Source organism: Oncorhynchus keta, chromosome 24, assembly GCF_023373465.1.
Source record: "Oncorhynchus keta strain PuntledgeMale-10-30-2019 chromosome 24, Oket_V2, whole genome shotgun sequence".
Classification (NCBI taxonomy): domain Eukaryota; kingdom Metazoa; phylum Chordata; class Actinopteri; order Salmoniformes; family Salmonidae; genus Oncorhynchus; species Oncorhynchus keta.
The window spans coordinates 43,844,094-43,868,373 of NC_068444.1; the positions used below are offsets into that span (position 1 = coordinate 43,844,094).

Below are 24,280 nucleotides of genomic sequence, written 5' to 3' on the forward strand. Positions count from 1 at the left end.
ACGATCATCCATTATTGGCAGAGTAAGTCTGCCTATTAATTAATTCAGAAACTAGTTAGCAAGTAAACTAACCATTGGTTTCACATATTCGTCGCACTGTGAAACGGTAAAGGGTATACCTAACAAACAAGATCGCTTCCTTTTCAAGGCAACGACGACGACCCGCTAGCTAGTGTGCTGCTGACGCACTACTACTAGGCCCAGACATGCCTAGACAAAACGTTACCAGCAAATGTAAATTAAACACAGCTCAAACTAATCATTACAAGGGACTCACCTATGTCCAGGAAAAACCTTCTGTTGTGTGTCTGACCAGTTGGGAATGATTTCTACTCCACCTTTGCAATTTTACGGGTACAGCACTCGAGTGCAAAGCCTCTGTCAGGCACTGGCTTCAGGAAAGGGGTATAACGTGGTTCCAGGGACGTGACGTCACTTCCCCTTCTTCTTCAGGGGGGTTTATCGGCGGTTGGCATCCAACGTTATGGTGCATTACCGCCACCAACTGTACTGGAGTGTGGGCCAGAGACAGAGCGAAATTAAATGATAACAAAATATTTGAGACTATATCTGATCACGTTCTAATCAATAAACGAATTTACTGTTTCCCCTTCTCCCTCATACTGGATCTCAACCTAAAAATAAACGTTAAAACATTATTTATTTTTTAATGACCGGAAATGAGAAATTAATGGGTGAGACTACAATTAGTGTAGCTTAACTTGCAACAGTATGGCCATCATCTCAGCCTTATATACAGCCAGATGATCTGTAATACGTTTCCTGACTCTCACCTCACATTCCTGCACTTCAAATACTGACCCAGTGCGTCCTGTCCTTGCATCTTTAAAACCATCTGTGTAAAAGGCCATAACATCCTGATGCACAGTATCCAGACGTCTCTTCAACCAATCAGATGGATCAACAGCCTCCCTATCTTTCTTTAGTCTCTCCAACACTTCTAGATCATATCAAATGTTATTGGTCACATAGACATGGTTAGCAGATGTTATTGCGAGTGTAGCGAAGTGGCCAATGATTTCAAGTCTGTGTATAGACAGCAGAGTTAGTGATGGCTGTTTAACAGTCTGATGGCCTTGAGATAGAAGCTGTTTTTCGGTCCCAGATTTGATGCACCTGCACTGACCTCGCCTTCTGGATGGTAATGAGGTGAACAGGCTGCTCGGGTGGTTGTTGTCCTTGATGATCTTTTTGGCCTTCCTGTGACATCGAGTGCTGTAGGTGTACTGGAGGGCAGGCAGTTTGCCCCCGGTGATGCGTTGTGCAGCCCTCACTACCCTCTGGAGAGCCTTACTGTTGAGGGCGGAGCAGTTGCCGTACCAGGCGGTGATACACATTTAACAAACCAAACATTCAAATACCGTTATAAGGTAAAGTAAAAACCCAAACCGGTCCGTGCAACAACACCAGTATATCGTAAAGTACGAATGAATTCATTCACATGGCAGAATACAATTTAACTCTGAATTGCATGATAAAATAAATAATACTACAAAACAAACATACATTCAAGATAAATTTAAGGAACTATTGTTGTGGATGTTGTTATGAGTTGCTGTTCAATAATTGAGTAATGTAGGGGATGGATGATCTTTGAGCTTGTTCAGTTCTTGCTCTGACAGGTCTGAGTTCTTGTGAGTGTTTTTCTTCCAGAGGTTGTGATGATGGGTTGTGGTAGGAAGTTCCTGTTGTCAGACTGGAGGCAGAGTGCTGGGCTCTTCTCTCAATCAATGGACAGAGGTTGGGGGTTGAGTGTGCTGATGTGTAGCTGCTGTATCATGGTCCCATGGATATTCCAGCAGGCTCACTTCTGTATCCACTCCAATTGTCCAGTCATGGTTGAGGTGAGATAGTGTCATTCGGGAGCGCTGTCTTCTAGTACAGGCCCGAAGTTGGTAGTGTAGATGGTGACGAGGCCGGTGTTTGGGAATGGAATCCACAAGCCTGGCAGTGCATTGGCAATGGGCATGTTCTTTCCACTGAGCCACAGAGAACCACAAAAAGTTTCTGGTTAGCATTTTCAACCTGCCGGTCCACTTCAGGTCATCCTGGAGAGCAGCAGTTTAACATCAGATGTTGCTTGCAGAGTGTGTCCATTTGGGTACAGGGGTCCCAAAGGGGTCGGGTTGTTTGTAGAGCAAACGATGCAGGACTATGCACTTGTTTGGGTTGAGCTGCATGGAACGCTCATCCACCTAGGAGCACATCATTTCGAGACTGTGTCTCGAAGTCTGGAGAGCCGCCCCACCCTAATACACCTGTAATGTTCATGTCATCACTGTATTTCCACCTGAACTTCTGAGGTGCAGTGTCGATGAGGGACAGGAAGACAAGGGGTCCAAGAAGTGTGACTTGAGCCACTCTAATCAAATCAAATGTTATTTGTCACATGTGCTGAATAGGTGTAGACAGGTGTAGACAGAGAAATGCTTATTTACAAGCCCTTACACAACAATGCAGTTTTAAGAAAAATAAGTATGATGTGTCTAAAATAGAGAGTACCACTGACTGGTGTGCAGGGATGGTAGTGGTCCCAAAAGCCAATGGGGACATAAGGGTCTGTGTGGACATGACTAACTTGAATGAGGCACACTGCAGAGAGAGGCACATCTTACCATCAGTGGAGCAGTCACTGGCTCAGATGGATGGCTCACAAGTCTTCACAAAGCTGGATGCTCGCTCAGGTTTCTGGCAGATACCGCTGTCATCAGAGAGTAGGGCACTCACAACGTTTATAACACCGCTTGGCCGTTACTGTTTTAATGTTTTGCCATTTGGAATCGCTTCCGGTCCTGAGCATTTACAAAGACGCATGTCCCAGCTGTTGGATTGGCTGAGTGGCGTCATAGTCCACGCGGACGATGTGCTCGTGTGCGGAAGGGACAGAGCAGAACATGATGTAAGGCTCACAGCAGTTCTGACCCGACTCCAGAAGACTGGCCTGACACTGGCACAATGAAAAATGCACTTTTGCACAGTCAGAGGTCTTGTTCTTGGGACACAAAACAGGGCAGCTGGAATAGAGCCGGACACGGAGAAGATCAGCGCCATCACAGACATGCCCAGACCCCAGAATGTGGCTGAAGTCAGGACCTTCTTAGGCATGGCCACGTATGCAGGAAGTTCCTCCCACAGTTTTCAGATACAGCCAAACCCCTGAGACTTACTAGCCAAAGAGAATGACTGGTCACGGGGTCACATGCAACAGGTGGCGTTTGACAAAATCAAAGGAAATCTGGCCTCAGAGTGTGATGGCCCAGTACTGTCCCCACGCAAAGACAAAGGTATCAGCAGATGCATCATCCTTTGGGCTAGGGGCGGTCTTCACACAGATGCATCATCCTTTGGGCTAGGGGCGGTCTTCACACAGATGCATCATCCTTTGGGTTAGGGCGGCCTTCACACAGATGCATCATCCTTTGGGTTAGGGCGGCCTTCACACAGATGCATCATCCTTTGGGTTAGGGGCGGTCTTCACACAGATGCATCATCCTTTGGGTTAGGGGCGGTCTTCACACAGATGCATCATCCTTTGGGTTAGGGCGGTCTTCACACAGATGCATCATCCTTTGGGTTAGGGCGGTCTTCACACAGATGCATCATCCTTTGGGTTAGGGCGGTCTTCACACAGATGCATCATCCTTTGGGTTAGGGCGGTCTTCACACAGATGCATCATCCTTTGGGTTAGGGGCGGTCTTCACACAGATGCATCATCCTTTGGGTTAGGGCGGTCTTCACACAGATGCATCATCCTTTGGGTTAGGGCGGTCTTCACACAGATGCATCATCCTTTGGCTAGGGGCGGTCTTCACACAGATGCATCATCCTTTGGGTTAGGGCGGTCTTCACACAGATGCATCATCCTTTGGGCTAGGGGCGGTCTTCACACAGATGCATCATCCTTTGGGCTAGGGGCGGTCTTCACACAGATGCATCATCCTTTGGGCTAGGGGCGGTCTTCACACAGATGCAGGACAACATAGAGTGGCGTCCAATAGCATACATCTCCCGAAGCTTATCCGACACAGAGCAAAGGTATGCACAAGTGGAGAAGGAGGCGTTGGCTATCACATGGGCAGGTGAAAGGCTCAGCCAATACATTATTGGCCTGCAGTTTACAGCAGAGACTGACCACAAACCACTGTTGGCTCTGTTAGGGACAAAAATCACTGGACGACTTGCCTTTCAGAGTTCTGCGCTTCCGCCTCAGATGAGTGACGTTCACCTACAAGATGGTGTATGTGGGAAGGCAGTGATCACAGAAGATGCACCCCCCAGGGCCCCAATTAAACATCCAGTATCAGAAGAGGAGCAATGTCTAGAGGGGGAGGTACAGGTGTCCATTAATGCAGCAAGAGACAGTCTACCTGCATCTCAGACCAAACTGCAGCAGATTGCAGAGGAGCAACAGCGAGACCACATCTGCCAACAGATGGTGCAGCAGTGCAAAAAGGGATGGCCCAGGCAGGAGGAACTGCCTCAGCTGCTGAAGCCCTATTGGGTGCACCAAACTGACTTCCACTGTAATGGAGACCTTTTCCTGAATGGACAACCAATAGTTATTCCAGAGACTCTACAACCCGAAATGCTAGACCGAGTGTAGACTGAGGGCTTAACAGTCGGTGTGGTGGCTTGGTCTAAGTACTCAGGTTGCCAAGCTGGTGGCCCAGTGTGAGGTGTGTACAACATGTCAATCTAGAAGAAAAAGAAACGCACACCTATTAAGACGAGGTGCTGGCTAGCGGAGTAGAAAACTTGAAAATAAAAGAGAGCTGCACACTCTAGGAGCTCAGATGCAAAAATGTAATTACCAACGTTTCGACAGCCAAGCTGTCTTCATCAGGGTGTAATCACAAACACTACGGGATGACTCGTTTATATAGTGTCAAAAGACACAGGTGTCTGCAATCATGGCCAAGAGTGGCCTAATATCATTGGTTAATTCTCAAATATTAAAACGGCATACAAAGAACAGCATACAAACAACAAAACAAATGTATAGCATATGATCAGAAATTAATTTGACTACAAAAGCTTACAAACAATTACAATGGTAAAGTCACAATAATCACAAGAATGGCTTCAGATCAAAGTCTACGTTGAGACCGAAGGGAGCAAGGGTCTTTAAGTTAAAGATCCAGGCAGCCTCTCGTTTTAACAATAAATTATCAAGGTCACCCCCTCTCCTAGGGAGAATGACTTGTTCGATGCCAATATAACGCAGAGACGAAATCGAGTGGCCTGCCTCCAAGAAGTGGGCCGCAACTGGATAAGTCAAGTTTTTGCACCTAATGGTGCTACAATGGTCTGAGATACGTACTTTTAATTGGCGCTTTGTTTTACCTACATAATTTTTACCACAAGGACAAGTTATAAGATAAATAACTGCCTTAGTGAAGCACGTGATAACATCTTTGATTGGGATCTTTTTCCCTGTTTGGGGGTGTTTGAAGGATCTACATTTATAAGTGCCATTGCATTGAGCACAGCCATTACACTTGTAGTTTCCATCCAGTAGGGGAGAAAATAGACGTTGTTCAGGAATATCTTGGGGTGGTAAATCAGAGTGTACCAAGGGAACGTCCGAAAACACATTACCGAGACTATCATCGGATTTTAGAATGTGCCAATGTTTGTGAACAATTCCCTTAATTTGTTCAGAACACTTTGAATAGCGGGTAGTTAGAACACAAGAATGCGTCTTTTTGCGAGACTGACCTTGAAAAAGGTCAAGTCTCGTTTTCTTTTGAATTTTCTCAATGGCAATATTAATCTGATCATTTTTGTAGCCCCTCTCCTTGAACTTTCTTTGCGTCTCAGCGATATTTCTGTCGAAATCTGATAGTTTTTTGCAAATTCTTTTGATTCGACAGAATTGCTGTAGGGCAAACTATTTTTCAAGGGAAGCGGGTGACAACTATCTGTTTTGCATCACCCCTCAATAGAACAAAAATATCATCAATATACCGTTTCCAAATAATGATGTTAGGCAAGAAAACATTTGAGAGGATTGAAAATAAACTGTGTCTCCATGTAACCCACATACAAATTAGCATAGTTAGGAGCCATGGGGGATCCCATAGCAGTACCCTTCGTCTGAATAAAGAAATCATTTAGAAACATGAGTAGTTATGTGTGAGTACTATTTCAGACAATGTTATAATGCAGCACTGGAAGGTAGTTCATTAAGGTCACGTTGCAGAAGAAAATGTTCCATAGATTCAATTACCGCCCTCGTGTGGAATATTAGTGTATAACGACTCACCATCAAAAGTAACTAACAACGTATTCTCTGGGAGAGGATCAAGAGATTCAATAATAGAGATTATACTGCTGGTGTCCTTTACAAAGGAGGGGAGCTGTTCTGAGACCATACTGCTGCTGGTGTCCTTTAGGAGGGGAACTGTTCTGAGACCATACTGCTGGTGTCCTTTACAAAGGAGGGGAGCTGTTCTGTGATCATACTGCTGGTGTCCTTTAGGAGGGGAACTGTTCTGAGACCATACTGCTGGTGTCCTTTACAAAGGAGGGGAGCTGTTCTGTGATCATACTGCTGGTGTCCTTTAGGAGGGGAACTGTTCTGAGACCATACTGCTGGTGTCCTTGACAAAGGAGGGGAGCTGTTCTGAAAGTGGTCTAATAAAGTCAACAAAAGTAGATTGAGTGGCCATTACTGCATCAATGCCCGCTACAATAGGGCGCCCCGGAGGTTTTGTAACATTCTTGTGTAATTTCAGCAAAGTATAAAAAGTGGCAATTTTAGGGTGTTGAATAGCCAAAAAGTCATGTTCTTTTTTGGTTATCTGACCAGAACTTAAATACCCATATAGGACAGTAAAGATAGTATTCTGAAATTGGGTAGAGCGTTGGTCTAGTAACCGGAAGGTTGCAAGTTCAAACCCCCGAGCTGATAAGGTACAAATCTGTCGTTCTGCCCCTGAACATGCAGTTAACCCACTGTTCCTAGGCCGTCATTGAAAATAAGAATTTGTTCTTATCTGACTTGCCTAGTTAAATAAAGGTAAAATTTAAAATTAAAAGGTGAAAGGTGTTGTCAAGCAGTTGTCTATGACAATCATTTACATAAACTGTCCTATCCATGAGTACAACCGACCCACCCTTATCAGCAGGACGAATAAGGACTGACGTATCGGATTGTACAACCGACCCGCCCTTATCAGCAGGACGAATAAGGACTGACGTATCGGATTGTAAATCAAGCAAAGCTTGTTTTTCACTCTCAGGTAAATTATGGAAAGATTTGGACTCCTGTTCGTTCTTAAGGAGATGACCAACATCTTTTTCCACAAGTCTGCAATATGTCTCGATAGAGTGATTGCGATTGGCTGGAGGTATAAAATAACTCTTGCTTCTAAAAGGAGTCGGAGTATGTGCAGGAGAGCAACCTACTGGTTCAATAGAAGTGTCAGAATTACGGGAGCTAAAGTATTCCCTTAAATGGATGTTTCTAAAAAAACTTAAAACATGTCTACCTTAACATCAAATTGTTGCACGGGGTTGTAGGCACAAAAGATAACCCTTTATTAAGCAAAGAGACATGGGCAGGGCTCAAGACACTCAGTTCTGTGGGTTCTGGGACCATGTGAACGGTCTCCTCTGCCTCTGATAGTGTACAACATGTCAACCTTGTCATCCGGAGCCAATGAAGTCAGCGGAGCAGCCAAAACGGCCATGGCAAAAGGTAGGGGCAGAAATGTTCTATTGGAAAAATGACACTTATCTGCTAGTGGTAGATTACGACTCAAGATACATTGAAATAGCAAAGACACCCATAACCACATCAGCTGGTGTTATCAATGGATTAAAGTAAAATATTTTCCAGGCAAAGGGTTGCTGAGGTCCTGGTTACAGATAACGCTCCCCAGTTCTCTGCAAGCTCCTTTTGCCGGAGAATATGACTTCACACGTGACCAGTAGCCCCTACCATGCACAGAGTAATGGTGAGGCATAGAGAGCTGTGAAAACAGTCAAGGGACTGCTGAAAAAGAACAAGGATCCCTACAGGGCTCTGTTAGCTTACAGAGTTACACCACTGCATCATGGGCCGTCACCTACCGAGCTCCTGATGGGCAGGAGGCTGCGTTCCCCATTGCCTGTCTCGCCGGCTCAGCTTAAACCCCGATGGCCTAACAGGAAGGCCTTCGCTGAGAGGGACAAGCGGCTGAAACAAACACAAACTGGAGACTTCAAATCGGAGACACCGTGCTACGGAGAGGCCAGAGCTGACCGAATGTCAACTTGTGTGGATTACAAACTCAAAGACATCAGCAATAGTGCTGAGGAAAGAGGATGCCCCACGCTTCTATGTGGTGGACACAAACTCAGAAGAGGTACGAAGGAACAGAACCCACCTCAGAGCTCCTCCAGATCTGAGGAGTGCGTCCTTATTTTAGATAATTCTACAGTTTTTAGATTTCAAACGCTGTCTATATGAACCGCTTGCACGAGCCTGGTAGTGACATGGGTCGACCTCAAAAGGACTCAACCCTGTGGTTTTGTTATGCGTTGCCCGTATACTACATAAGACCGTGGGCAATGCATCTGGCCATGCTATCCCTTCTTGATGCTTCTTTGAAAGTCTCTCTTTCAAAACTAGATTTGTGCGTTCTACCTGCCCACTCGATCGAGGATGGTAAGGGCGGTGTAGTTGCCAGTCTATGTTCAGAAGACGAGCTACTTCCTGACACACTTTAGTCAGGATCCCCATCTGGGAATGATTTCTCGAATTAGAATTTTAACTCTTGTGTTGTGCGGTTCCTTTTTTAGTAGGGTTCAACGCACCGTGAGAAACGATCAACAACGAGATCATTCAGTAGAGCTCCTGGTCCATTCTTCACAGGAGCTCCCAGTGATATCATGAATCCTCTGTTTTTCCATATTTTCCACAATCATGGTTAACACAGAAAGCATACCTTGAGTCTGTGCAGATATCAGCTGTTTTTCCCCTTCAGCCTGTTTGCATGCTTCTGTCAAAGCCAACCATTCTGCCACCTGTGCTGATGCCCCTGCAGTTAACGTGCCTGTCACTATCACATTGTCCATTGTAGTAACTGCCCAGCCTGCCTTTCTCACACTCCCTTCCACCATGCTTGAACCGTCTGTGTATAAGATAAACTCAGGGTTTTCCAACAGATTACTTTTAGTAAACCCATCAGAAAGCTGAAGCAAAACCAAATCTCAACAGTTGTGTTCAAGTAATGTGGTATCTGGAGGAAGCATCAGAGTATCTGGATTACATAGTTGACCACTTGATCTAACGAGCAACTGTGACCTGTGCAGCTTGATTCATTGTCAAAATATATGAACAGCATGTGGATCCTAGAGATTCATGGATAGAGGGGCTAAGCCTCTTTTAGGGGGGTCTGGGCATACTCCCCCAGGATTTGTTTTAAAGTCCTCAAAATGTATTTTATTCATGTATTTTGTAGAGTAGCAACGGGTGTAAAATCAATCAAAGTAAGGTTATTTTTGGTCAAGGTTAGCTAAAAATATACCTGTCTCATAGTTTGTGTTAGACACTGATCTAATATGACTTACAGTTGAAGTCACTTAGGTTGGAGTCACAGATAGTGCAGATAAGACTTCTTCTGTGACTTTTAGAAAATGAAAAACCGGCTTACTGTTTTCCACATCAGCTGAGGGGCTGAAACAATAGACCGGTCAGGATCGTGTTGGCCATTTTTTATTTCGTAAAGAAAACAGGCAGAAATAAAATGCTTATTAAAAACATCAAATTTCAGTTCAGTCACTGATCCCGATGTAATTTGCTTCGGCAGGGAAGTCAAGGAGTTTCCTGGTTTAAGTGAGTTAACAGTTTTCCAGAATTTAGAGGGATCACCAGCAGACTTCATAGCATCAAGAAAATACCTAGATTTTTACCATTTTAAATACCATTTATTTCTCAATTGCCTGAAAAGCAGCCAATCAGCTGTTTAACCAGTTTTCCTCGCCAAGGCCCATGCTTGATTCTTTTGCAGAAAAAGGATTTTCAAATCACAGGAGAACCAAGGATTAGTTCAATTATCATAGAAAGTTGTTTGGGGCTAGTTGTAGGGCTGTTTCGTTGTAAATTGTTTAGATGGCAGGGGTCCACTTGCTTCCGGACAAAGTTGCCGCGGTGACAAGCAATGGGCAAGTGGCTTCGTTCTCCACATTTTTTGGCGGACTCAAGAAAAGAGTCGATCAGCTGTTCATCTTCAATCTGATGAAGAATAGACACTCTCGCCTCCAATTCAGCAATGTTCTGGGTCATTTGTTGTAAATTGACACATCCAGGGGTGAGTTTGGTCATTATTCTGAGTCGTTAGCTAGCAACGCTAACTAGCTTTAGTGTGGGGGTAGGCCCAAATCGAGCTCATACGCTAGCCAGCGTAGTCCAATACAATTCTCTTTGCAGATAGTCTAACTCCACTCATATAGTCTGTTTGTAATCATAAAAGTGACCATGTAGGAAGCTTCTGCGAGTCAAATACAACTTTCAATGGTGTGACAGACATAATTGAGTAACCTCTGTAGATCTGTGGGGCATACTTAACGACCAGCTCAGAATATGAGCCAAAAGGTATTAATATAGAGCAGTCTTTTCGGTGGCCCAGAACTTAAGAATTCCAACATTGGATGTTTTGGTAGTTGGGTTTCCCAAGGGACTCCATAGCCAGCATAGCTGAGCTAAGTTGTAAATATAGAGAAAAAAAAAGTAGTGAACTGGTAATGTGTATGTATCTTTCAAATCACAGCATGTTATCAAACCATTCCATGATACCAGTAAGGGTACAGATTCCACAGTTGTACCATTGGGGGGGGATGCAAAAGACCACCCTCCAGATCACACACATTATTGTAAAATATTAGATTATGCCATTTTGAGTCCCAGTTACATTGGTTTCACATTTTGCACCTAATAGAATTGATGTGACTAATAGGACCAAAGCCTAGTTTACATTGTTTAACAGATATTTCAGTGAAGACCACCTCTTCCAGGGCAATATGAGACAACATATTTCTCTATACTCAGCTAGGGCGCAGAAGAATAATGTCTAAACCAATTTAGGATTTGGTGAAATGCTTGTCTGGGAATACAGTTTATAGTCCTCCTACGTCTTTCCCTCTTTGTAAATGTGCTATTTTTACCCGGGATCGTTTACCTTGCCATATACAGTGGGGCAAAAAAGTATTTAGTCAGCCACCAATTGTGCATGTTCCCCAACGTAAAAAGATGAGGCCTGTAATTTTCATCATAGGTACACTTCAACTATGACAGACAAAATGAGAAAAAGAAATCCAGAAAAATCACATTGTAGGATTTTTAATGAATTTATTTGCAAATTGTGGTGGAAAATAAAGTATTTGGTCAATAACAAAAGTTTCTCAATACTTTGTTATATACCCTTTGTTGGCAATGACAAGAGGTCAAAGGTTTTCCCTCACACCCATACATCCAGCAACGTCATTGTTGGAAGTTGTCAACACCAACTCACAAAGCTCACAAAACTGGTACAACAACCTGACTAATCACCTCCCCCAGAAAACTACCATGAGACACCCACTTTCTCATCAGGGCATCCTCTTGGAGAAAATAGCCATGGGCGACATCTCCCAACTGTTCCACAGGCACAATTTGGTCACGGAACTCTTCTGTGGGGTCATCCCGTTGCGCATTGATTAGATCTGAGCGGGTTACAGATAACGGGATAACAGGGAAAACAGTGAAGGACTTTTGTGGTATTCTCGTTAGTCGGCGCAGTGACCAGGTCACCACGACTCAGAACGCGTCACTTCACCAGGAGAACACCTCAGGGGAAACACTGCAAGCTCATCAGGAATACCTATAAAAGACGGGATAGTGGAAACCAAACACGACAGGCCATACACGCTCACCAGCCAAGTTATTCCCAAGGATAACGTCGATACCCTCAATAGGCAATGAAGGACGCACCCACACAACAACCTCGCCTTTCACCAGTACACAATCCAACATCAGTTTATGCAATGGAACCGACAGTGTTCAAACCTATTCCCCTCATTAGAACCTCAGGATCTTCACTGGCACTAGGTCCTTACTTCCTAACAGACACAAAACCCTCTGTAATGAAAGGTAAATAGTTTGGGTCAATATGGACTTTCACATGATCCTGGGCATGAGACAATGTGCCAGGAGTGAACTGATGTGGAACAGGCGCAGTCAACGCCGTAAGCTTAGATTTAACTTAAACACACGTACTGAATTTACCCCTAGCCCGGAGAACTGGACAGTAGTTTTTCCAATGACCTGAACCTTGACAGTAGTGACTATTAACCAAAGTCAGCTTTACCACAGGAGTCAGGCTCAACCCAAGTTGAATAGAACTCTGCCTGTGAACCAAAGTAACTCGGTGATCGAGGCCCAAATCTCTCCGAATGCCCCCACTCATTCCGAGTATGGGGCTCTGCAAAGACACTTTTTGTCAAAACATTCTCGTCCGCCAAAACCGCAGCTTCAGCAACAGTCTTTACTTTTCGTTTGTTAATAATGTACATGGCTATACAATCAGGAATTGTGTCCTTAAATTGCTCTAACATAATCAGATCAGAGGCCTTGGAAATTCATGACTGCAGAGGCGGAACCAGCGATTTAAACAATTCTCACGCAAACTCAACATGAGTCTGTTTATCATCCTTTTTAAAGTTCGAAATCGTTGGCGTTAAGCCTCAGGAACCAATTCATAAATCTGTAACAGCCATTTAACCTTATCATAGCTGCCACTGTCGTGTACACTAAGAGCTGAATATGCTTCCTGCGCTTTATCAGTCAACACACACTGCAACATTAAAGTGCAGTCAGAATCAGGCCAATTCCTAGCGTCACCAACACACTCAAACAATGAAAAGAAAGAGTCAGAGTCCTTTTCATTAAATTTAGGCAACAACCGTAAGTTCCCAACAATATCAAATGTGTCCAGGCCACAACTAAAAGAGTGACCCCTAGGTACATCTGGGTTACTTTCCCAGAGCAAACTCTCCTGAGAGCTTTCCTTCCCTAACCAGCTCTAGCCACCCGTGTTGCTGCTTGATTTTTAGCAAGCTCCAAATTCTGTTTAAATGCCAATTATTTCTCATATTTTATACAGTCATGCTCTAGCCGGTTACACCCGTAGCCCAGGTGTGTCCCATTTCGCTGACGACCGTCCCGGCTCCGCCCACCGACATCCTATTAAGGAAAACGAGAGCAAAGAGAGAGAATTTGGCAGAGTGGGAGGGTCATCACATCTGTTTGCAACAATAGTACTTAACATGATTTAAGAATGCCTACCTCATCTCTATACCCCACTTTTTAGACCAAACTATACTAAATATAATCAAGTCACCAAATACTTGATTAAAACACACTATTTTGCAAAGAAGGTCTACAGTAGCCTCAATAGCACTCTGTAGGGTGGCATTATGGTGTAACCGGAGGACAGCTAGCTTCTGTCCTCCTCTGGGTACATTAACTTCGATACAAAACCTAGGAGGCTCATGGTTCTCACCCCCTTCCATAGACTTACATAGTAATTATGACAACTATCAGAGCTCTTGCAGCATGAACTGACATGTTGTCCACCCAATCAAAGGATCAGAGAATGAATCTAGTACTGAATGCATGAGCTACAGCTAGATAGCACTGCAGTGTATAAAATGTGGTGAGTAGTTGACTTCAAAGAGAGAGAAAGGCAATAGTTGAACAGTTTCTTCCAAAATGGAGAAGCAAGAGAAATAGAGAGAATCTGGAAAACAGATTATTTTTAATGGAATATTTACATAGGCGTACAGAGGCCCATTATCAGCAACCATCACTCCTGTGTTCCAATGGCACGTTGTGTTAGCTAATCCAAGTTTATAATTTTAAATGGCTTATTTATCATTAGAAAACCCTTTTGCAATTATGTTAGCACAGCTGAAAACTGTTGTTCTGATTAAAGAAGCAATACAACTGGCCTTCTTTGGACTATTTGAGTATCTGGAGCATCAGCATTTGTGGGTTCGATTACAGGCTCAAAATGGCCAGAAACAAAGACCTTTCTTCTGAAACTCGTCAGTCTATTCTTGTTCTGAGAAATGAAGGCTATTCCATGTGATAAATTGCCAAGAAACTGAAGATTTCTTTGAACGCTGTGTACTACTCCCTTCACAGAACAGCACAAACTGGCTCTAACCAGAATAGAAAGAGGAGTGGGAGGCCCTGGTGCACAACTGAGCAAGAGGACAACTAAATTAGTGTCTAGTTTTAGAAACAAGTCCTCAACTGGCAGCTTAATTAAATAGTACCCGCAAAACACCAGTCTCAACGTCAACAGTGAAGAGGCGACTCCGGGATGCTGGCCTTCTAGGCAGAGTTCCTCTGTCCAGTGTCTGTGTTTTTTTGCCCATCTTAATCTTTTATTTTTATTGGCCAGTCGGAGATATGGCTTTTTCTTTACAACTCTGCCAAGGTTCCATTCACGTGGTCCTCTGCCACTGACCTGTCTTGGTTCATCCTGACCTTCCCGTCAGTTTGTGGTGTAGGCCGATGCTTTAGATGCCGGAGTGGCCATTTCTGCCTACCCTGACCCTTAGCCTGCCTTCCGTCCTGTACCTTTGCCCCACCTATCTGGATTACTGACCCCTGCCTGCCTTGACCTCTCTTTTGCCTGCTCCTGCTGGATTAATAAACTGTCGTTAATTCGATGCTGTCTGCATCTGTGTTTTACCTGAAGCATAATACTTGTTTCTATGATAATATTTATCGACATCCAACAGTACATTCCAAATAAATAGGAAGTGATCATTGAGTCGAGCAGGATGTTCAATGATGTAAGGTCAGTTTTTTCAGAGTTACAATGAAATGCAATAAGGAAGGAAGCAAAGTAACACATTGTTGGGTAAAATACTTTATTCCAAGGCTCCAGTACAAACATTACATTAGTTAGGTGTTACAGACTAAGGAATAATGTTGCATGTTGGGTAAAAACATGATGATGGAAATCATTTCACCTTAAGGGAATGGAGGCAGAACTTGAATTGTTTTGAATCTTCTCTCTGAAGCAAGAGCCCAAAGAAAGGTTGGCGTTGAATTTTTTCCGTATCGATGTATCAAACAAGTGGTGTCGCAGAGGGTCGAGTAGAGACGGCTTTTAGGAGGTACCAGAAATAACATGGCACAGGTGGTACCAGTAACAACATGGCACATGGTGGGGGAGGGGGTTGTAGGGAGGGTTAGGAGAGGGATGCTGATGAGTGTCCATGCTTAATAAGCATGGTTGGCCACGAACAGTGAATCTCCAGCAGCGGCGCTGTCTCCGGAAGAAACATACTTGCCTTGGCAGGCCAGGCTGTTGGCCTGTGGAATGAAAGAAGCACAACATCAACTTGTTTTCAGCTGATATTTTCGAAGTGTGGAATATACTGTACATTGTGACTTCCTATACATCCATACTATAAACATTCCACTGGGCACACACTGGTTGAATCAACGTTGTTTCCATGTCATTTCAATGAAATGACGTTGAATCAACGTAAAATAGATGTTGATTTGACGTCTGTGCCCAGTGGGATGTGGCCTCTATACAGCTATAAATAATCACATGTAAAATATAAGCAAAATATATGAAAATAAATGGAAAAAATATATTTGTTTGTTCGTACCAGTGCTCTCTTGATGAACTCCTCCTGGGCAGCCTTGCCGTTCCCGGGCTTGCCAGCCCATGCCTTAAGGGCGGATGCCTGGAGGGCACGGCCATAGGAGAAAGTAATGGCCCATGGCCTGTGCAGGGGGCACTGGTTCATGATATTCAGGTTGATGGAGGCTTCCTCCTCAGACTGGCCACCGGACAGGAAGGTGATGCCTGTGGGTGAAGCAGGTAAGGAGAGGGGTTGTTTAAAAAAAATATTGAAAAAAGATACAATCAACAAATTGTTGTGTCTACATTTGTATGTGAAATATTTAATAACATGCTGTATATAATAATGTAACTGAACACTGTATATGAAAGTGCCATAGTCATAGAGGGCGAGTTTTTGTGTTTGTGAAAATGTGTGATAACATTGCGTGTGAGTGGGTGAAGCTGGAAGTTTAGAAATGTATAAGTGTATCGTTCTGTACTGTATATTGGGCTGTATTCAGTGTGTTGTCGGCCGCTCACCAGGGACTGCTGGGGGCACGGTACGGCGCAGGGCGGTAATGGTGGCCATGGCGATGTCCTGGTGGGTGTACTTGTGTGAGCAGGAATGTCCAGCAGTGACCATGTTGGGCTTCAGGAGGGTACCCTCCAGGTAGACGTGGTGGTCGGACAGAGCCTTGTACATTGCGGCCAGGACCTTCTCAGTCACGTACTGGGTGCGCTTCAGGTCATGGTCACCGTCGGGGAGGATCTCGGGCTCAACAATGGGGACAATGCCGTGCTAGCAGAGGGCAGAGTTAATGACTACTATAAAAGACACTTTTAGCCAACAGAGCATGTCATTGATCATGACAGTTAACAGTCAGAACAGTGGGACCTTAGTGGTGGCTCTTCTATCTTTCCTCTCTATCCCTCTACAGCTATATATTCAATAAAAACAAACAGAGAAACTGTGTTTTAAGATTGTGATTTTCCAATGTGTGATTTGTAATATGTGTGTGTTGTTTTACTAGGATTATGGGACCTACAACAATGAGCAGTCCTGGCTAAACCGATGTCTCTGTCTCTATGGTTGTGAAGAGATCAGAAATTACTGTTATTTACTTGTCTGATATTTAACTGACATACAGTATCAGTCAAAAGTTTTAGAACACCTACTCATTCAAGGGTTTTTCTTTACTTTGACTATTTTCTACATTGTAGAATAATAGTGAAGACATCAAAACTATGAAATAACACATAGTAGTAGTAGTAACCAAAAAAAGTGTTGAACAAATAAAAAAAGTGTTAAACAAAATATATTTTCGTTTTTAGATTCTTCAAAGTAGCCAGCCTTTGCCTTGATGACAGCTTTGAACACTCTTGGCATTCTCTCAACCAGCTTTACTTGGAATGCTTTTCCAAAGGCCTTGAAGGAGTTCCCACATATGCTGAACACTTTTTGGCTGCTTTTCCTTCACTCTGCAGTCCAACTCATCCCAAACCATCTCAATTGGGTTGAGGTCGAGTGAAGGCCAGGTCATCTGATGCAGCACTCCATCACTCTCCTTCTTGGTCAAATAGCCCTTACACAGCCTGGAGGTGTGTTTGGTCCTTGTCCTGTTGAAAAACGAATTATAGTCCCACCAAACGCAAACCAGATGGAATGGCGTATCGCTGCAGAAAGGGTGCCTTGAATTCTAAATAAATCACTGACAGTGTCAACAGTAAAGCACCTCCTCCTCCATGCTTCGCGGTGGGAACTACGTATGCGGAGATCATCCGTTCCCCTACTCTGCGTCTCACAAAGACACAGCGGTTAGAATCAAACATTTCTAATTTGGACTCGTCAGACCAATGGACAGATTTCCACCGGTCTAATGTCCATTTCTCGTGTTTCTTGGCCCAAGCAAATCTCTTCTTATTATTGGTGTCCTTTAGTAGTGGTTTCTTTGCAGCAATCCGACAATGAATGCTTGATTCACGCAGTCTCCTCTGAACAGTTGATGTTGAGGTGTGTCTGTTATATGAACTCTGTGAAGAATTTATTTGGGCTGCATTTTCTGAGGCTGGTAACTCTAATGAACTTATCCTCTGCAGCAGAGGTAACTCTGGGTCTTCCTTTCCTGTGGTGGTCCTCACGACAGCCAGTTTCATCATAGCCCTTGGTGGTTTTTGCGACTGCACTTGATGAAACTTTCAAAGTTCTTGAAACGATCCATTTTAATTGACCTTCCTGTCCTAAAGTAATGATGGACTGTCATTTCTCTTTGCTTATTTGAGCTGTTTTTGCGATAATAAGGACTTTGTATTTTACCAAATAGGGCTATCTTCTGAATACCATCCCTATCTTGTCACAACAAACTGATTGGCTCAAATGCATTAAGAAAATACATTTCCCAAATTCACTTTTATCAAGGCACATCTGTTAATTGAAATGCATTCCAGGTGACTACCCCATGAAGCTGGTTGAGAGAATGCCAAGTGTGTGCAAAGCTGTCATCAAGGCAAAGGGTAGCTACTTTGAAGAATCTCAAATATATAATATATTTTGATTTGTTTAACACTTTTTTTGGTTGCTATATGATTCCATATGTGTTATTTCATAGTTTTGATGTCTTCACTATTATTTTATAATGTAGAACCCTGGAATGAGTAGGTGTGTCCAAACATTTGACTCTATTCATTTATCTCAATATCTCACTGATAGCACTACACACTGAGCCACCAAGTAAGGCCAGGCACATACCAGAAAATCTGCTGTACCTTACTCATGACAAAACATACTGTAGTGTTCATATCTTTAAAATAACTAAAAAGAGTTGCTTGGTTCTGGTACTAACTTTATACACTTTTAATAACACTTAGGTATGTATTTATAATATTTGTAATAATTTATGAAGAATTTATAAGCATTTAATACATTTATAATGGCTTATTTCATGAAAGTTAATATAGTGCAACCCACATGTATACAGAGAGTCAATGATTCGAAGGTAACTTATGGCCCATAGGGGGAATTGAATACACAAACTTGCAATTGTTGACACTGGGCTTTTTAACTACTAAAGCCAATGATTTAACAAGACCACTGAGGGCTCGAGAGAGGATATTTTCTATGTGATTCTTACCATCTGGCAAATGCTGGCATAACGGGCCAGGACATTGCAATTCTCCATGATAGCAAGGCGAGAGGGGGTGGTGGAGGTGATTTTCAGCACACAACGCCACTTGGCAAAGTCGCAACCGTCCTTCTTATACTGGGCGCAACGCTCATACAGGCCATCCAAACCTGAAGGAGAAAAGGATGGAGGCAGGGACATAAAAAAGAGATGAGTATGGGAGGGTATTTTGTAAAAGTTTTGTATTGTATGTGTGTATTGTTGGAAGGTTGGAATACTATTCAGGCATTTTGTGACTCGATAAACAAATGGGATTGATTGTATGTCGCATTGATTGCGTGTATGTTGTTGTTGTACTGTATGTATTTAGATGAATTGTGAATCCCACAGATGTTCTATTCTTCCTCTTTACCCTGGGTGGTGGTCTCTCCGTTGGTTCCGGCGAGGGGGACGACACCTTTGTCAACCTTGATGCCTACCAGCCAGCCTCTGGACTTGACGTGCTGAGGGAAGGTCTTGCCGGCATCGGTTTTCTGGTACAGGGTCTCGTGGAAGAAGATGACACCACCAATGCAAGGACCGGCGCGCTCGTCAGCGGTGAAGAGCAGCTGACGGTACAGTCTCCTGTTCTCCTCTGTGTTCTCAGTGTTGATGCTCTGGAAGCGCTTGGCAACGCTGCCTGTTGGGTGGAAAGTGAGAGAGGGAGTGAGGATTAGATTCGCAGAATGAAATAGAGCAAACATGATCTTATATACATTTTTCAACACGGAAGTTGCTCTGATTATGAGTATGTCTCTGCATGTGTGACTTTTCATTCTATAGTGTGCCTGTGTGGGCAACCAAGATTTTTGCCACGCTTTGCATACCGGTAGACTCATCAGCGGCGAGGATTCCCTTGCCCTTGGCGACGATCTTGTGAGCAATGTCACTAAGCTCCTTCTTCTGGTCAGGAGTGAGGAAAGGGAATGCGTGAGGCATCTTGACTAAGGGAAGGGAAAAGGCAGGAGACACTGGTTAACATGACATGTTCTGAGGAGAGAAAGAGGGCTTGAGATACACAGAAGTGCATACAGACAGATAAGTAGCATATATTTGGTTGTCCCCTCCCCACCCCCCACCTCGCGGTCATGGACAACGTAGATGTCCTAACTGACTTGCCAAAACTATAAGAAATTTGTGGAGTGGTTGAAAAACGAGTTTTAATGACTCCAACCTAAGTGTATGTAAACTTCCGACTTCAACTGTATTTACAGATTGGCTGTGTATAGGTACAGTGATCGGTGAGCTGCTCTGACAACAGATGCTTAAATTTAGAGAGGGAGATACAGGACTCCAGCTTCAGAGATTTTTGCAATTCGTTCCAGCCATTGGCAGCAGAGAACTGGAAGGAAAGGTGGACAAAGCATGTGTTGGCTTTGGGGAGGACCAGTGAAATATACCTGCTGGAGCATGTGCTACGGGTGGGTATTGCTATGGCGACCAGTGAGCTGAGATAAGGTGGGGCTTTACCTAGCAAGGACTTATAGATGACCCGGAGCCAGTGGGTTTAGCGACAGATTTGTAGTGAGGGCCAGCCAACGAGAGTATACAGGTCGTAGTGGTGGGTAGTATATGGGGCTTTGGTGACAAAACAAATGGCACTGTGATAGACTGCATCCAGTTTACTGAGTAGAGTGTAGGGGACTATTTTGTAAATTACATCACCAAAGTCAAGGATTGGTAGGAGAGTCAGTTTTACGTGGGTATGTTTTGCTCCATGAGTGAAGGAGGCTTTGTTGAGAAATAGGAAGCCAATTCTAGATTTAATTTTGGATTGGAGATGCTTAAATTGAGTCTGGAAGGAGAGTTTACAGTCTAACCAGACAAGTAGGTACTTGTGGTTGTCCACATATTCTAGGTCAGAACCGTCCAGAGTAGTGATGCTAGTCGGGAGCGAGGGTGCGGGCAGCAATCGGTTGAAGACCATGCATTTAGATTTACTAGCATTTAATGCATTTAATTATGGTGTTGAAGCTCGTTTGGAGGTTTGTTAGCACAGTGTCCAAAAAAGGGCCAGATGTATACAGAATGGTGTTGTCTGCGTAGAGGTGGATCAGAGATTCTCCAGCAGCAAGAGCGACATCATTGATATATACAGAGAAAAGAGTCGGCCCGAGAATTGAACCCGGTGCATAGAGACTGCCAGGGGTCCAGACAACAGGCCCTCCGATTTGACACACTGAACTCTATCTGAGAAGTAGTTGGTGAACCAGGCGAGGCAATCATTTGAGAAGCCAAAGCTGTTGAGTCTGCCGATAAGAATGCAATGATTGACAGAGTCAAAAGCCTTGGCCAGGTCGATGAAGACGCTGCACAGTACTGTCTTTTATCGATGGCGGTTATGATATCGTTTAGGACCTTGAGCGTGGCTGAGGTGCACACATGACCAGCTCGGAAACCAGATTGCATAGTGGAGAAGGTACGGTGGGATTCGAAATGGTCGGTGATCTGTTTATTAACCTGGCTTTCGAAGACCTTAAAAAGGCAGGGCAGGATGGATATAGGTCTATAACAGTTTGGGTCGAGAGTGTCTCCCCCTTTTGAAGAGGGGGATGACCGCGGCAGCTTTCCAATCATTGGGGATCTCAGACGATACAAAAGAGAGGTTGAATAGGCTGGTAATAGGGGTTGCAACAATTTCGGCGGATCATTTTAGAAAGAGAGGGTCCAGATTGTCTAGCCCAGCTGATTTGTAGGGATCCAGATTGTGCGTTTCTTTCAGAACATCAGCTGTCTGGATTTGGGTGAAGGAGAAGCGGGAGGGGGGGGGGGGCAAGATGCTGCAGGGGGTGCTGAGATGTTGGCCGGGGTTGGGGTAGCCAGGTGGAAAGCGTAGCCAGCCGTAGAAAAATGATTATTGAAATGATCGATTATCATAGATTTATCGGTGGTGACAGTGTTTCCTATCCTCAGTGCAGTGGGCAGCTGGGAGGAGGTGCTCTTATTCTCCATGGACTTTACAGTGTCCCAAAGCTTTTTGGAATTAGTTCTACAGGAAGCAAGTTTCTGTTTGAAAAAGCTAGCCTTAGCTTTCCTAACTGCCTGAGTATATTGGTTCCTGACTTCCCTGAGAAGTTGCATATTGCGGGGCATATGAATGACCTTTTTGATTTTCTAGTCTCTCTTAACCCTGACCTTTCCTTTGGGTGCTCCCTTCCCTTCCCCTCCACAATACCCCTCCTTTATCCAAACAAATATAAACGTTGAAACATATGTAGGTGTAAAAAGTACTGTGTGTGCAGGCCCCTCCAGATGCTAACTCAGTGTGGAGGTTTCAGAACTAAGACCAATAAACTTTGATTTGATTTGACAGCGCTATATAGAGAATTCGTTCTGTGCAGTATTTGTAGTACACTACAGTTATTAAGTACAGTATAGGCTAAGTTAAAGCATTTAACAGCGTGAGCAAAAGCTATGGTCTAAGGAGGCGAGCGTAAAGCAATGAAGCAATGATACCAAATGCAGCAAAGCAACATTATGGTATGCTAACTTGAGTGAGCATTTAAGAGATCAATCTTGTGTGAATGTTTTGAGCATAGAGATGTGTCTAATGCATAATCATTTTGTTAGCAATTGATGCATCATTGATTGTATAATAACGACAATGCTGCTGAAAATCCTACTCGAGCATTGGCTCTTGCAGTCTCATAGAAGTTCCTCTTTCAATTAGATATCACACTCATACTGCACGAGCAATATATTAAAGTATAAAGTACAATCAGCCAGAGCCTCAATAACATTTGATTTGACTTATTAAGATATGATTTGATTCCTTTACCTTGGAGGGTTGTAGGAGAGCCGGGAGAAGAGAGGAGAGAAGATCCAACTAAAGTTTGCGACAACCTCCTCGCCTGCCTGAGCCACTATTTATCCTCCCAGTGTGACCTCTCATATGTCAGCTGCCTGGCTAAAATAAGAACAGCACGCAACCAGAGAAGGGCGATGACTTACAAAAAACGTAGTAACGCAGCTAAGCGTCCCATGTTATCGCGGAAAGGGCAAAGAGTGAGAGAAGGAAGGGGAGAACAGATAAGAGTTGGTGCACATAGTAATAGAAAATAATATGATATATGCCATTTAGTAGACACTTTTATCCAAAGCAACTTACAGTAGTGCATGCACACATTTCAATATGGTTCATCCCAGTGGGAATCAAACCCATGATCATTAAGTTGCAAGAGCCATGCTCATTAAATTGCAAGAACCGTGCTCTACCAACTAGCCACACAGGACCATATAGGAGTAAAAAAGAGGGGAATAGGAAGCAAAATCTATGGAAGAGAGGCGGAAAGAGCTGAGATGCTCTCTAACACTTTGGTAACACAGTTAAATATTTATTACTTGTTATAAGTATGTATGAGCCTCTATGTCTTATTATAAAGCTTAATATTATATATCTGTCTATGTAAGAAATGTTCAACTGAGATGATTATAAAACATTATAAAGGGCTCATACATGCTTATGACATGTTAAAACTACATCGTAATACATTATACCTGTTGACTTTGAATCGGGATTGATTCTACTTTGGTACTGCCTATTCAAATTAGATTCCTTTTGATGGGTTATGACTTTTACCCTGTAAAAAACAAACACTTTTCAGCATGATATCATTGATAAGCATCAATCTGGTATAATTTTGCAAAAAGATAAGCCTCAAGGAACATGACGCTTATGCAAATACTTTGAATTAAATGGGAGGGAGATTAGCCCCACAATATTGACCCCTAGAGACATGATGCCTAAGTTAATACATTGCATTTGTCACCCTGATGTGTTTCTCCTGTCTTTGTGCTTGTCTCCACCCCCCTCCAGGTGTCCATCTTCCCCATTATCTCCTGTGTATTTATACCTGTGTTCTCTGTTGGTCCGTTGCCAGTTCATTTTGTTTGTTCGTCAACCAGCATTTTGTGTCTCAGCATTTTGTGTCTCAGCTGCTTTTTCTAGTCTCTCTTTTCTTGCCCTCCCGCTTTTGACCCTTGCCTGTCCTTACTCTGAGCCCACCTGCCTGACCACTCTGCCTGTCCCTGACCCTGCCTACCGACCTGTAATATAATAATAATAATATATGCCATTTAGCAGACGCTTTTATCCAAAGCGACTTACAGTCATGTGTGCATACATTCTACGTATGGGTGGTCCCGGGAATCGAACCCACTACCCTGGCGTTACAAGCGCCATGCTCTACCAACTGTGCTACAGAAGGACCAACCTGTACCTTCGCCCCACCTCTGGTTTACTGACCCCTGCCTGCCTTGACCTGTCTATTGCCTGCCCCTGTTGGAATATTAAACTATTGTTAATGCGACGTTGTCTGCATCTGGGCCTTACCTTCATTCCTGAAAGCATTCAATGAGATTGACACATAGATATGCTTCAAGTAGTGTACACATAGGTCTATTGCATTCATCTGCATCGGTTTTCTCTCTCAATTCAATTCGATTCAAAGGGTCTATATTGGCATGGGAAACATATGTTTACA

At 43.7% G+C, this 24,280-nt stretch overlaps 2 protein-coding genes across 3 annotated transcripts in view; both read right to left on the minus strand.

Moving 5' to 3' along the window:
* The window catches only part of eif3c (eukaryotic translation initiation factor 3, subunit C), a 36,907-nt gene extending 36,466 nt beyond the window's left edge, over positions 1-441 (minus strand). For both annotated transcript variants that reach the window (XM_035734866.2, XM_035734865.2), the window contains exon 1: positions 278-441. The gene's annotated coding sequence lies outside the window, so the exon portion shown is untranslated. The remainder of the gene's footprint in view (positions 1-277) is intronic.
* Positions 442-14,908: 14,467 nt separating this feature from the next.
* On the minus strand, positions 14,909-22,737 carry LOC118357595 (fructose-bisphosphate aldolase A). Its single transcript, XM_035734867.2, has 7 exons — positions 22,576-22,737; positions 19,625-19,741; positions 19,171-19,437; positions 18,768-18,928; positions 16,180-16,438; positions 15,683-15,882; positions 14,909-15,377 (listed from the first exon to the last, which is right to left on the minus strand). The coding sequence occupies exons 2-7, from the start codon at positions 19,734-19,736 to the stop codon at positions 15,285-15,287; spliced, it is 1,092 nt and encodes a 363-aa protein (XP_035590760.1). The 5' UTR covers positions 19,737-19,741; positions 22,576-22,737; the 3' UTR covers positions 14,909-15,284.
* Between the last annotated feature and the right edge of the window lie 1,543 nt (positions 22,738-24,280).